The sequence below is a fragment of the Acanthisitta chloris genome, unplaced genomic scaffold, assembly GCF_000695815.1.
Source record: "Acanthisitta chloris isolate BGI_N310 unplaced genomic scaffold, ASM69581v1 scaffold10472, whole genome shotgun sequence".
NCBI lineage: Eukaryota > Metazoa > Chordata > Aves > Passeriformes > Acanthisittidae > Acanthisitta > Acanthisitta chloris.
In genome coordinates this window covers 19,448-35,411 of record NW_008661028.1, presented here as the reverse complement: position 1 = coordinate 35,411, position 15,964 = coordinate 19,448, and the positions used below count along the sequence as shown (strand labels likewise).

Genomic DNA, 15,964 nt, shown 5'->3' with positions numbered 1-15,964 from the left:
GCAAGTCCAGAGGAGGCCATGAATTGACAGGAGGCCTGGAGCAGCTCCCCTGTGAGGACAGGCTGAGGAGAAGACTGCATGGAGACCTCAGCAACTTTTCAATATCTGAAGGGCCTACAAGGGAGCTGGAGAAGGACTCTTTGCTAGGAACTGCAATGATAGGACAAGGGGTAATGGGTTCAAACTGAAAGAGAAAGTTGAGGTTGGATATGAGAAAAGTTTTTTACTATAAGGGTGGACATTGGAACAGTTTGCCCAGGGAAGTGGTGGCTGCCCCAACCCTGGTGGTGTTCAAGGCCAGGCTGGATGAGGCCTTGAGCAACCTGATCTAGTGAGGTGTCCCTGCCCATGGCAGGGGGTGTTGGGACTGAATGCTCTGTAAGGTTCATTCCAACTGCTAAATTCTATGATAACACACAGTGCAGCACTTTCCCAGGCTACTTTCACAGCTCTGTTACCCCAGTGATTCTTTTGGAGTCCTTATTCTGGAAAACAGCTATTTGAGTAGTGTAAAGACTTTGAAGGGTTATCCTCTGTCTGAGAGACTGACTCAGGGCACCACACCTATCAGAAGGATATTAACCTCTTAGCACTAAAAGTATTCATTATAAAAGTATAAATGGTTATAAGCAGGAAGCATGTATTGTATCTTTTATTCTGGAGACAGTTAAATTAAGGATGGTTTAGAGCAGTAGGTTACGATGACCTTTTTAGGTGCAGTATAAAAAGTTGAGAGATTTAATACAGCTTCTTTCCAACATGTCTCTTGAATCAGGCAAAACTCTCCACCAATGTAGAATTAGTTTCTTTTGGGCACTGTCCAAATGTATCAGCTGCACAGTGACTGCTGCAGTTCTTCATACAGTATTTGATCCTAACAGTGCCAAGATAAGAAAAAGAAAAAATACTTCAGGCAGTGGTACAAAATTATACAATATTTAAGTGACTTCATATGTGTTGTTTAACCAAGGGAAACAAACCAGCTGTATGAGCCAATAGATGTATTTTAAAACATTTACAAACCCTACTGCCCCAGCTTATAAATGAGGTTCTCCAGTGATACACACCATTGGTGACTAAGAGAAGCCTTTGGCAGAGTTTTTACTTAATATTGCCATGCTGGGTTAGATAGTAGCTTCACTGAGAAGATCCTGCCCTCTTTACCATGGAAGCTGCTGAATTAACACTTCCCTCCCCAATCTAGTTTGGCCAAAATGAACAGACAAGATCAGCTTTTGCTAGTGCAATTCAACTGGGATTTTTTCTTAACCCTTTTCAATAGTCACTCAAAATGACAGTTTTGAGGAACAGAATACTTCCACTGAAGTAACTGGCTTCAGAGGGTGATATCTGTCCATAGAAGGCAGTTTAGAAACAATGGTTAGTTTTGGTTAGTTTTGAGTCAACCAACTAAACCAAAGTCAAGTTAACCAAACACAGAGATCTGCATGGGATGGAGAAAGTAGATGTAGCTTTTTTTTTTAATTGTTCTTCAGTGAGCATAGGAAGCTATGTAGAGTTTCTGCCAAGTAAATTTGTCAAGCAGATGGGAAGTAGCATCTAGAAATGGGAGATAAGTATCTTGTACTGCAAAAGTTATTTCAAAATACCTGACTGATAGTTAACCAAAAATGTTATTCTGCATTTCAAAGGCAGCTTAAATATCTTATGTCTGAGAGCCTGTATTTCAGTTATAACTAACTCTTAAGAACCAGAAGGAATATGTTCTAATACTTAACAATCACTGCTGTACAAGGAGATGTTTTACATTTTTGTGGCTCTTTGCTTAGTGATCAGCAGAGGGAAACAAAACAACCAACACCATCTTTAAAGGTTCTTGGGGCCAAAGATCGCTTGCCAATTTTACAAAAGGTCACTGACCATCAACATACAATAATAATGAAAGGAAACAGTTAACTATTTAACTTCCCTCTGGCTAGTGTTCAATGTGAATATATTAATGTATATTGCTGCAGTATACTCCTGGCAACACATGGAGACATATACAGAAGCTCTGCAGCAATAAAAAATCATATATATGTAAGCTTCAAAATTAGAGCAATTAATATGACTGAACAGCTTTCCTTTCAGTCATTAAAAAGACCAGGTCATAGGAAAACATTTACAACAACTCGCTTGTCAAATGCAAATAATAAAAAGACTGATAAGAAATAATTAAGATTATAAAGTGTATTTTATGCCCTATCTCAAAATTATGTCTCCTGTCCTCCACATGAACAGAAAAGGTTGAACATATTTGGATGTCACGTCAATCTAGAGGGTGGTGGCAGGGTGTGGTGCAGTCTAAAGGCCTTGACTTCAAACTGAAAGTTCAGCAGACATAAGAGGTTCAGGCCAGGTCAATAACCAATCTGGGAATGTCAGTGAGAAGTCCAAGGCACCACCCTGAAAGATAACCACGATAGCATGGCAATCCATGTACCTGCTCCCTTTTCAGATGCAATGCAACATCTGCAGCTGAAAAGGGAGGCTTTAATTTCTGACCTTGTCAAAAACATCAGGTTTGTTTAATGCAGCAACATGTAGTGTCAGTTTGAAATACATCCAAGTATACTGCAAACTGAACTATTACCACCAGTCTCCAGCATAGGAACATTATCCTTTCCAGGAGAGTAATGAGTCTTACATACTTGAATCTTATCTTACCTTTTTTGATACCGAAGACTTCACTTTCCTAAAAGCTTCTTCGAAGTGTTTACGGGAAATCTTGATTTCTCCTTAAAGAACAAAGCACAATAAATTACTCAAATTGCAGGCAAGTGACTGTTGCTTGTATTTCAAGGCAGCATTCATAAAACCTAACTAACTGTATGTTCTACTCAATTGGATGAGATCTAATTCAATAGTGTTATGAACACCTCAGCTCTTATATTTTGCATAGACTCCTGTCTGATCTTAGGTAAAATCTTAATCCCTCAATCCCTTGCACCTTTAGCCAAAGAATACTTACTTGTTTCAGAAAGTTATTTTAAGTACTAGTGTTTCTACCTGCAGATTGAGAATTTAATTTTCAAAATTGCAGCTTACATCAAATCCGGTTGGAATTCAAGTCCCTTATCCTTTCTGGAAGTGAATCCCTCAAACTCTGGTGCTTCTAGTTCTGGGCTTTATTTTCTACACGTATTTAATGTTAAACTTCCCTGTTATTTAGGAAGTACCTAGAAAACATTATAATTGCAATTCTACTCCATTTCTAAATAACTGACTTCCTATCATTGCCTTCTCTGGCATTACCCAGAAGTTCTAAAAGCTTTCACTTCTACAACTCCCTGTATTTTTTTGCAAATTGCCTTTTTGACCTTAATGCAGCCATGAACAGTAATTATTCCTAATAATGACCTTTTGAACACGTTTTTAGTATGTTGAAACGTAAGCATAACTCAAATAAATCATGGATTCCTCTGTTCTCACCCGCAAGTGCCTTGTTTAATCTAGACTTAAGAATCTCAAGAGGCCACTGCTATACAGATTCATTACAATGCTCACACTATGCACAGGTGCCAGGTATGACAGAAATAAAAATCAGTCTTGGAATCAGTTTGGTGCATGTTTTTCATGTATTTCACTAAGCCACTTTTTGCTTTCACTGCCTCTACCTTTTCAATGTGAAATGGGATGTGCCAACATGAAAAAACTGTTAAGGTTAATATATTTTGAGTCAGAGTTTAACAAAAAATCTTCTGATGATAAAGCAAAAGACTACATGGAAGGTACTAAATTAAAAATGAGGACTTGCATAGGGTATAAAGCAGAACAACAAAGAGCCTACAGTTATTACCTGCTTTAAAAGTAAAAATTAAGCTTAAAGTTCACTGAACTAAACATACAACCTCAATGCCCTTTCTCATCTCACTTCGCTGAAGCTCCTGTTCAAGATTCCTATTACCATATAAAGTTATACCTGTATAAATGAAGATGTAAAGTGAAAATATCAGCATGTTAACCTATTTCTCCAAGGAAACATTACTTACAGTAAAAAAAAGTTCAATTTGGGTTCTTCACAGAAGAGAGATTAAGACTGAGTCATCAAAACTCCAGAAAATGATGGAGAATTTAATTTTGCATTCACTTTCATTTTAAAGCCTGTAATTTTTCAACCAAATTGTGACAAAATGCATAGCCTCAACTACAGGGAGGCAGAAAGATGAAAACAGCATTTATCAACTAGGAAGATCTTTAACGACAGGGTTATCAGAAAAAGTCAAGGTGAAACAGTCCATGATACTACTCTCACAGTATAAGTTATGGCTAGGTATAAGCATACTTTTACCTACTGCTAAGCAAAGTAGTTCACCTCTCATTGCAAGTAAGTTGGCTACTTCATGCTTATGATGTGATAAAAACAGGCACAAAGCTTGATCCTGTAGAGAATTTAACTGTCAGTAATCTATACCTTGGCTACTTGCATTCACATAGTTTGCCCTGACTGCTGATGACAAAACCATCTAGTGTGAATAAGCAGGTATGAATTTTTTTTTAATTTATTTATTTAACACCACTTGTATTGATGAATTAAAATAATGAAGTATATAATTGGGTATAATATTTTAACAATAAGAGTAAGTACTTAGACCACTAAATATGAAATTTTTTTCAATTTGCATAGGTGAGTGAAAGATAGCTTGTTCCCTTTCCTCTTAATATGAAGGTATCAAATCAGGACCAGATCTTGCTTTTCAGATCAACAGCAAAGATGCAAAATTTTAATTAATCTCACTTGTTAAACCACACTTGCTCTTTGTTGCTGTAACAAGAAGTCTCATAGATTCTCTGCTTAAGATCAGATTTACAGACTATGCAGGTGCTGTGGGGCCATTGGCTGTCTTTCATAAATATATACAAAAAGGGACACAGTCATAGTTTAGAAGGTCAATAAGTTCTCTGTATTTGTCCCTGTAGCTGAAATAGGGTATGAGAATCTCTCATGACTGTATTATTATACTACTTTATTTCTCATATCCTAAACATTCTTTGTAACTAGATCTATTTGAAATAAATATAAAGGAAGTATTAAGCTAAAATAGGTGCGTTAAGATGTTAACGGTAAGTTACCAGGACCACATGGTGTTCAGCCAAAGCTTCTGAAGGAACTTGTCTCAGAAACTGCAGCACTGCTGCAGTACAGTAGGTCACGCTCTGGCATTGGTACTTAATTCAGTTTTATGCACCATTTTCATCAGTGGTTTGGAAAAGGGAGGCAGAAGTGAAACTCCAAGTTTGCTGACAGTAGTGAACTCTTCTCAGCAGTCAAACGCAGATTGCCCAGGGAGGGTGTGGATGTCCCAGCCCTGGCAGTGTTCAAAGTCAGGCTGGATAAAGGTCTGAGCAACATGGTCTAGTGGGAGGTGTCCCTGCCCAGGGCGTCAGGGACTAGATGACCTCTTCCAAGCCCCCAACATACTATGAAATGCTGGGCCAATGACCATGAACTCCAGAGGGACCTCATAAAATGAAAATCTGCCCAATTTCTGTTAGGAGTCCCCTTCCTTCCCCTAGACAAACTGCAGTATCTGGCAGCTCTCAGACTGCAGTGGACTAACATTATCAGATCAACTAGGCCTGTTCAAATTGGAAGTAGAATTTATGAATTCTTCTAAGAAATAAAAAGGATACCTTTCCATTTCACTTTTCAAAATTACCTTCAAGCAAACCACTGCTCAGTGTTTTAAAAAACCACACCCCTGCATTTATTCCAGAGGGAAAAGATCAGGCATAACAAGAAGTTGCAACAGAGTTTCTTCAGAACAGAAAGGAGCAGCTGTGATTCCAAAAGCACTGACTGACGAGCACCCATCTCAGTCAAGCACTGAGAGTGGGAGGGGAATCAGTTGTGCATGTCCTGTCATAACACTAAAGAAATAAATTCACCAGTCTGTGTACACACACCATCCTTCTGAAGACCACAGAATGGTTTGGGTTTGAAGGGACACTAAAGATTATCTAGCCCCAACCTCCCCTGCCCTAGGCAGGGACACTTTTCACTAGACCAGGTTTCTCAGAGCTCCATCCAGCCTGGCCTTGAACACTTCCAGCAATGACACATCCAAAACTTCTCTGGACAACCTGTTCCAGTGCCTCACCACCCTCACAGCACTTCCTGCTAATACCTAATGTAAACCTGCTTTCAGTTTGAATCCATTGCCCTTTGTCCTGTCACTACAGGCCCTCATAAAAAGTCCCTCTCCATCTTTCTTGTAGGCTACCTTCAGGAACTGGAAAGCTGCTTCTGCTGAGGACCCCAGAGCTGAAGGCAGCACTCCAGGTGGGGTGTCACCAGAGTAGAGGGACAGAACCACCCTGGTCACACTGCTTTGGATGCAGCCCAGAAAGATAAACATGAACAAGGTCTGAAATCAGAAACCAGTTTACACACTTTCATACCCACCAGGACTGACAGCTTGGAAATCCAAGGATGTTCCAAACAAGCAGCTGCTCTAAACATGCAGATCAAGCTATGCATATATTATGGACTTGCTGGCTGCCTACACATCCATCCAATAAGTGCTCAGGCTGCAATCCCAGCTGTGAATGCTGAATTCAAGTTAAGAACATCTTGAAATAAAACCTGCTGTATTCTGAATAATTATAAAAATGAACAGGATAAACTCAGAAATTTCCATCTCAAATCAAGAGCTTTGTCCATCAACAGCAAGCAACATGGGTAACCAAGACATGCAACAGTGAAGGTTTTTATAGCTTGGGGTTCCCTCCGCTGCCAAATGAACATGCTCATTGCCTCAAAACAAGAAATACAAACATTCTGCTCTGTTAACCTACTGTTAAAAGCCCGACAAGACTGGATATGTACTAGATCAAAAAGAATGATTCAAAGCTATTAAAATTCCAGCATGGTTCTTAGAAATCAGGGGCATCAGAAAGCCTAATATATTTTCCAAGGACATAATCTGAAAAGTCACAGTTTCATCTTAGCTTTCCATTTTGACTTAAGGGTAAAATAACAAACAAAATTACTGGAACAAATCTAGACAGGCAGGCGTTTTATATAAAAGTTTCAATCTATAATTTTAAAAAAAATCCCAGGAAAATACAACTTAAAACAGAAGTGCAGAGACATAATGAAAGGGCAGACATTGTACTTGAACCATTTTATAACTCCCTGCTGAAGTCCTGGCAAGAGCCACTGATGAGCTAAACACCAAAGATCAAAAGTGGCACTCAGATTTTCCTAGCTCCATTACTGCTAGAAGCATGTATTAAGTTACACAATACATCTGTGTGCCAAAGGTAAGCTATCAGTATTTGTGCAGTTTACAACCATCCTCAAATCTACCAATACATCAGTACAATTAGTCTTTAACTGTGATGTGGAAATTTGCCAGAGGTAATCAGTCTAGTAAATAGATTGTCAGTTTATACTACCATTTAACATAAACTTTCCTTTCAGGCTCAATTCTTTTAGAAAAAAATTAATGTATGCTGAACCTCCAGCATTTTTCTATACTCTCCCCTACCTCTGCTTTGAAGATGTGTTCTGCAAACAAATCTGCCTTTTGTTTGGCTGAGAATCATCAGTTATGTACAGCATGCACATCTTCATGCTTGTCTTGAACTACTTTAAATACATTCCATTCCATTTATCTCATCACTGTTCAGTTAAGTTATTTGAATAGCTTTCTTACCTGTCTTGCTTTGAGTAGTCTGCAGGGCCATTTCTTGTCTCAAGGCACAAATTGAAGCCTCACGCACTAGAGCATTAAGGTCTGCCCCTCTACAGATGCAAACAGAATAGGTTGATTTAGGATAAATTTCTCTTGTCTTTTGCTGATGGCATGTAGAAAGGCAAGACACTAAAAACGATGGGGAAAAAATCCTGGTGCTGTCACAAAGTTTCATCTTAAGAACATCGGAAAGAGGCCTGAAGACTACCCAGTCATTAGAAGACCTGACAGCCTCCAGATTTTAGCTACAGCTTAAGATCTAATAAATGAGAAGCAAGAGAAGAGGCAAAAATCCCATTCAGCATCTTTAAAATTGCTAAAGGATTGACTAATATTGTGCCACTTGGTGGGAACACAACGATTTTATTTTATTTTTAATCAATCTTATGAAAGATTCAAATGAAACCACAGTTACAAAAGGGAGTTCTATTGCTCAAAGCTGCATCAACAGTAAAGTTAATATGCTCTTAAAATAATACTATCCACAAAACATGGTCAGATCAGTCTAAGTATTTGTTTCCAGTTTCCTGGAACTGGAACAGCTGGAAAGCTGTTGAACTTTTCACAAGCTTTTAAAATGGTGAATGTCACTGAACTAAAAATCACTTCCACAATTAACTCCCCATGCTTCCTTTGTGGATGCTAGGAATACAGCTGTTTTAAAAAAACCAAACAAACCCACAACCCAACCAGACCAAAAAAAACCCCAAACCAAAGAAATCAAAAGCCACCCACAAAAAACCCCTCAAAACACAAATGAACTGAAACATTAAAAAAAAAGCAACCCCAATACCAAAACCGAAAACCCGACAACATCACCCCAAAATCTCCCCCCCACTGGACCAAAAAAATTAAATTCCCTCTTGTGAACTCCAGAAAATCATTAGGTGTTACTTAATCATTGAATAGGTTAAAGCTTTTTCAAGTTTTATAGAATGTAATTGCACATTATTCTGGCAGATACAGCCCATCAAGCTTTCCCTAAAACCACACCTTGCTATTCCAAAGCACAAGTTGGAATGGGCACTTATGACTTTGTCAAACAGATTGCTTTCAACTGTGTGATGGAACCAGTTGGTTATGGTTGTTTAACAAATTTGCTTTCATCAACATCGTATATAGTCCACAACTTACAGGGGTCTTTTATCCTCAGATTATGTAAGAATTATAAAATAAACCCAAGCAAAACCAAGAGGCTTCTACTGATCTGTGTTTACATGAAGAGACCTATTCCAGATGAAAAAGACTTTAGCATCCATATATTTATACTGACTCCTTGGAAAAAAGCATAAGTGAAAGTAAGAAAAATAGCCTAAGGGAAAAGGCTCATAAACCCCAAAAGTTAAGAGACCTTAATAATAACAACGTAACACACTTCACATATCAGAAGACTGCTGGCATGACACATTAAATATCAAAGTCAAAACTAGAAGATACTCACGTGTAACAATCACAATGTTGACTGTAAGCAATTTCTTCCAGGCTTACATCCCTGTCTAGTGGAGGCCTGGTGCCATCCTGAAGGAGTTGATGTAAGAAAGAGGAAGGTAAGAAAATATTATTTTTTATACATGCCATCCCTGAAGTGATTAAGTTTCATTGATCAGGAATCATATGGGGGGGTCCGACAAACTTCCTGAAATATCCACAAATATTATTAATCTCAAACTCACAACAAGTATAACCAGCCTTAAAACCATTTCATTATGAAACAGTAAGCAATGCTAGATTTTAATTTCCCACCAACAGGTTAGACTTTCTCTAAGGAAATGATGGCCAGCCTGTCACAGGACATTGTAATACCGACACTGTTCCTATGTGGACATGCCTTTAATAATAGCTGGTTGCATCAGCAGCATTGTTCAGCTGAACTTCCTCTAGTTTTACTATGTGTTGAAATGAAATAGCCATGCAATAAGCATGTGGATTTTGTCTTATCACCATTAAGACTAAACCAATTGTGTATCTTTTATGTTTTAGACATAAATTTTCAAACTTAGAAGTTGTCCATCCTGGATTTCGTAAAAGTTTATGTATAGTGTAGATTTTTGGACACTACTCTTCCATATTATTAGTGCTTCCTCTACAAAGATCCGAAGAGTGGTTTCATTTGTTATTTTTGCATCTCCAGCTGCAAAAAATATTGAATAACGTTATAAACTGTGCTTGAAACTAGGTAATAAAATTTCCAGACACTAAGCCTGGAGATCTCCCTATTACCCTTAGACAACAGTAAAGTAGTATCATGATAGTACAGAGATTCTAGATGTATCTTGGATCGAATATCTGAGTTTTGACAGGAAAGAACACTTTTTTGATACAACTGATAAAGTTCTGCCAGAAATTAACTTGACAGAAAAACACAAATTCATACAGTTATTTTCTGGCTTCTTCAGAGGAACTAAAATACCACATACCTAGAATACTTTAAAGAGAAAAAAAAATACAGTAGCTGGCAAGTTAAAACCCTTGAATACCTAACAGACAGTAGAACAGCCAAGGACTAAGCAGAGTAAGGAAGCACTCTTGAATGAATCTTTGGTAGAGTAACATCCCAACACAACAGAAAGACAAAGGAACAGCTTGATTTTGAAACAACTTGAGAGACTTTAACCTTGAAACAAGGAAGCCTCATGCAATTTCATATGGGATACTTTAGCAATTGTTGTACAAGACTGAAAGCCAGAGAGACACCTTCTCTGCTAAAAAGAATTGTCATAACTAGTGCTTTGAGGAACAACATACGCTGGGTAGTTTTTGCTCTGCCTATCCTAGTGACAAGCTCAGCAGTTTGTTCACCAGAGAAGCTTAATGCAGGAATGTAAAGTACACTAGTAACAGAAACATGTGAAGACATGCTTTTCTTGCATAATTAGCATCCAATTTGAAATGACTGTTTTGTACATGTTAACTGAAATAAAACTCTTTCACAACAAAGCTTCAACCTACATTCAGGCTGTCTGTCTTCCTGACAACCTATTCTTCCCCCTAAGTCCCTTTTCTACTCCTCATGTTGCCTTTGTAAGCACCCGTGTTTTCATTCAGCAACACTTGTCAGTATCCACATCCTGTGCATTTATTCCCTGGGGACTGTTGGGAATGCATACTATAATCCAGAAGCCACTCACATCTACACCAAACATTTTGTTTTCTTTATCCTTGAGCAAGCATATACTCACATTTTTCAAATTTCCTTACCCTGGATGAAACTGAACAAAAAAATTCAAGTATTTCAAATAATTTAACACATTCACCTATTCCATGTTCTTCTTTTGGATAACTCCCATACATTTTAAAAAAGATTTAACACTTGTTCGCTACAAAGATTTGTAACCATAATTTTCAGACGAGTAAGAATTTAGAATGCTTGGAAGCATCTTGCATCCCAAAATGCATGATAACAAATATGATAACCAGTGACAGGATCCACAGAAACCAAGCTGGTAAACACTATGCAACGTATTGCTTTTATCACAAGAAGACCCACAAGCAGGTAAGGCCACATCAAAGATAATTTGTCAGCAGAACACAAAAAATATTCTGGCAACAGGATAATAACAAGGTTACCACATCCTATGTGCCACTCCTCTTGGTGTTATCCAAGAGGAAGACAAGACTGTAGGCACAAAGATTCCCAGGATGAGGGAGCAAAGACACTTTTCAGCAACCTCGCCCAAGATTTGTGGCAGCTGAAGTAAGCACAATTCTAAAGTGTTTGATTCTTAAAGGGAAACTGAAAACAGTTCTCTCTAACAACCTGTTTGTCATTGCCAGTCAAGAGGAAGCCAAAAGATGGAGACTCAAGACTGAGTTCCTTATCCTTAATGTTGCACACAAGTGATTCTGGCCCTACCAGGTGGATGCATGTATCCTGGTGACTCTATGTAGCTGTGAGTGCCAGCAAGTGATAGAAATTAGTTTTGTTTAATACCACCTTTCCCTCCTCCCACCAAGCTTCACTGTGCTATTTCCTTACACCAACTAACTACAGTGACAGCACTTGAGATAGTTACAAACCTCCAAATATTGTCCAGAAAAAATTAGGTAGAGGAAGGCTCAACAGCTGTTATGTTAAAAAACAGAACAGATGTAAATTCTGTACCAGAATCCTTCCGTTCTGTTTAGACACTCCAGTGTCTAAACCCTTACTACCTACTTCCAGAAGAGCCAGGCTGTCTGTATTAAGTCACAACAATCATACAAGCCCAGTTTTTAATGAACACTTTGAATTCTCTTTAAAAATGAATTCGGTAAAAGAAAAATCATAATTCCTTACAGTGTGTTTGAAAAATGATTCATGGATGTTACACTCAATTTCACTCTTGATCTTTTAAACAGCAATCATCTTTAACAACAGGGTTGTAAAAAGTTTTAACTGAAATGGTTTTATAAAACTCAAACAATAAACTGATCTACTGCTAACAGCAAATGGGGGCATTTTTCATCCATGAAGTAATGCACAGAACAAATGAAGGAAAGTCTAACATCCTGAATCTGTAATGAGTATGACTTTTGAACATCCATTTTGGCATGAAAGAACATGCTTGAATGAGTTTTCGCTTTCTGAATTATGAATCAACTATTGCTTACACCACAATTTTAAGCTTACACAATTCTGGAATATCTTTTTTACAAATTTAATAAACAGTTCTTGCCACACATTTCATAATACAGTGTGATCTTTTCTCAATAGTGGAGATTTCATCTCCTTTGCAGCTCAAAAAAATATCTGATAGAACATCTGCTTGCAATAAAAGTTGAGCTACTGGAAAAAGTAGGAAACATCCAAGTAATTCATAATGCTTTGTATGTTCTTTTATAAGGCCTTGATTACTGCTGTACCACAGAGAAATACTCACACAGAATTCTACTCAACCAAATCTCTGAAGTGGCTGATTGTGCCATTACCCACAGGTAAAGCCCGTGAAGACATGTACTTTACATTTTCACATTTACTTTAACCCAAACCTCTATCATCACAAACTTCCTTTAATCCTAAAGGCAATTAAGTGTCACAATTACTGTTGAGCAAGTACAGCTGGAGCTTGTGAATCATTCTGGTGAATGTCTGGAACCCCCCAAAAAAAGCTTACAAAACGCTTCTAGGCCCATTACTCACACAGATAGGAATCTTCTAATTAAATCTGTTCAAACTGTGATGAAAAAGGCAGCAGCTTCTGTGTTTAACAGGTTTGCTTTACTCAAGGTTTACTGACCCCTTGCAGTCTCAGAGGGAACTTAACAGCAGATAGCCTGATGGTTTATTTTTCTGATCTCGTGTAATACCCTGAAAGTGTTTCATGACACAAGATCCTGCAGTTCTTAGTAAAATTTAATTTGTCTTACATCATTCTACCAAGCTTGAAGATAAGGGATTTGTTTCCAAATACTCACTTTGGTGATGGTCTTTAAAATAGCAAGTCGGTCTTCAGGTGGTGGCAAACCCACGTAGAGTGTTTTATCCAGTCTACCAGGACGCAGGATAGCTGGATCAATTATATCTTAGGGAGGGGAAAAGAAGAAAAAAATCCATAAATGAGACAGACACACCCTTAGAAAAGTCTACACATGAGAAGGAATACATGCATACTTGTACCAAAATTCAAAGAAGCTTCTGCGCCATGATGAGAATCTCTGAGCATTAATGTTGCTGACTGAAGTAGTTTCATCTCTATCAAGTAGGAGTCTCTACTACCCAGTACAGATAAGCTGCATCTGCTCAACAGTGGCTTATAAATACCAGTTTCATCTCATCACAAATGAAGACAACTCTGTGTTTTGCAACACAGAACTAGAACATTTTTGTTTAGCAATTCCACATTAATTCATAACGGTTTGTTCTGTTGGAAGGAACTCTACCTGTATTGCAAATCTGCTTGAAAGGGACAGTGATAAATTAAGAATAACAAGTATGCAGGGCCAATCACAACCATCCATATGTAAACTTAATTTTACTGGTTATTTGCATTTCTACTACGATATTGGTTTCCTGAATGGTAAAATTGAAAAGCCATGAAAACACAAAATACATCTGCAAAGAACAGAATTTGTTTCCCAGGAAGAACAACAGACTCCAAATCTATGTGTGGAGAAGTAAGAAACATTATTTTTTAAATGTTGTATTTATTTTGTGATAAAATTATCACAAATGTTTCTAGAAAACAATTCAAAGCTCAAATATAATAGAAATGTCTTTTAGCAACACAGGCTTCAATACTGAATGTCCACAAACAGTAAGTCAGGATACAAATACTGACAATTGGTACAGCAAAAGATCCAAACAGGGTGTATAACCTGGGAAAGGCCTCAATTCCTGTCTGTATTTCAGCACAAACTGTCTGCATGATGTTTCTAAATGTTTCTTGATGCCCTATTTCCCCATCTACCAAAACCCAATAATGATACTAACTGTTCTATTTTAGTAAGAAATTTGATTGAGTCACCATCCCTGGAGGTATTTAAAAGCTGTGTAGATGTGGTGCTCAGGGACATGGTTTACTGGTAGCCTTGGCAGTGCTGGGTTAATGGTTGGACTCAATCTTAAAGGTCTTTTCCAATCTAAATGATACTATGATTGGGTGATACATGCTACAGTAATGTAACAGCAAAGTCACAAAAGCACCCACAGAAGATATAAAGACAATTTAAAGACAATTGTGCTTTTACTATAACAGACTGCTCTTTAAATAGGCAAATTATATGGCTGTGTGAGGTAGCTATTGCATGAGTCTTAACCAAAAGTACCAGTTGATAGTTACACCTAAGTCTTAAGATGTAAATTATCAAGGACACCAATGAAGCTGCCAACGCCCTTATATTCGTTATACCCTCTTGACAAAATGTGGCTAACAGACAAACTATATGCATTTGTGTATATTAAAGGTGAAGAGCTGGGGAAAGTGAAACTGTTAATCCTTGCTGTACAGATGTTTAAAAGAAAAAAAACCACCACAAACCTTACAGCAGTAGCATGGAAGCACAGCTATCCCTTTTCTGGAAATAAAAGAAGTTTGCTTAACTCTGTCAAGACTCCAGCTACCTGATCCTACCACAATATAGTCTTGATTCACTTGTTAAAGATGCTCACAGTTTTGCTCAAGTTACTCTCTCGCTTATGCTATTGCAAATGCAATGAGAATGGTGAAAAAAAATGGTGTGTTAATTTAGTGCAGACCAGACAAAACAGGAGTTAAACAGAATCATTGCCATGGCAGGCCCAGATAAAAACATGTTACTTATATGTCTTTGCACAGTTCTGTATGACACTTTCTCTTGCTTTTGGCACAAGTGCACTTCCCTGGTTTTGTGTCTCTGTGGAGGGAATGTCTTGTCACATTATTAATATGAGATGACAACGTTCACTCAACAGATCAATTACAAACACCAAAACAAATAATTTCAATAGGGATTGCATTACAACACCATGCACTTGATAATTTCCCAAGTCTAAAACTCTAAAATACTGTTTCCATTTTTCATGCCGAGTACATGGTACTTGCCATGCTATTTGTCCAATGACATGAAGTCACTGACACAGTCTAAAGATGCATCATCTATTTGTATGGAAGGGATTACATTGATGCATTCAAAGAGTCACCACAACTCACTATCTAGACAAGCTGCAGTAATGGTGGTTTACAGTAAGAAGACCACACTAAAGTTTAAAACACAGCTCTACACTCCCCATTTCCATATGAATCAATTCACTTCAGTCTTCTGGTGCAAACCTGGGCCTGAAGTTTTTGAAAATTCAAGTCACTCAACCCAGTCAAATACTATTTACTCATTGGTCAAATTCACTCATTAAATGCACTTTATACCTTTGAAAAGAAATCAATAATGTTCCCCTTTTAAGAATTTCAAAGCATTCCATTCTGATAAATCATAACACTCTCTCCATATCCATTATCTCAAAACTTATCTAAACAGAAGAGAGTCAACTAATTGTAGATACATTTAATATTTTAATGAGATTAAGGTAGTTACTATAGATGCCTCTTTCAAAGTCTATTATGATCTCTCAAGCAGGAAGGAAAGTGAAGCATGGAGACACAAAAAAACACAGCACTCCTTTTCCAGCTGTCTGGAAAAATTATCTCACAGAGAAAACACACTTCTATTAAGAGAAATGTCCAGTTAATAATTTTCTGTCTTTCTGATGTGGTCAATAGTGCTATGTCACTAGAAGACAGTAGTATCATTTTCCAAATAATGTGGCAAAATTACATAAGAAGACATTTAGAGTACATCCATTCCTTGCTTTG

General features: G+C 37.6%; 1 protein-coding gene across 1 annotated transcript in view; it reads right to left on the bottom strand.

Annotated features, from left to right (window-relative positions):
* Positions 1–620: 620 nt before the first annotated feature.
* NVL (nuclear VCP-like) overlaps positions 621–15,964 on the bottom strand; it is a gene marked incomplete at its 5' end in the record, with an annotated part of 34,760 nt that continues 19,416 nt past the window's right edge. Inside the window, 5 exons of the mRNA XM_009070066.1 lie at positions 621–874; positions 2,668–2,738; positions 7,662–7,750; positions 9,142–9,218; positions 13,095–13,201. Coding sequence (XP_009068314.1) covers positions 830–874; positions 2,668–2,738; positions 7,662–7,750; positions 9,142–9,218; positions 13,095–13,201 — 389 coding nt within the window. The remainder of the gene's footprint in view (positions 875–2,667; positions 2,739–7,661; positions 7,751–9,141; positions 9,219–13,094; positions 13,202–15,964) is intronic.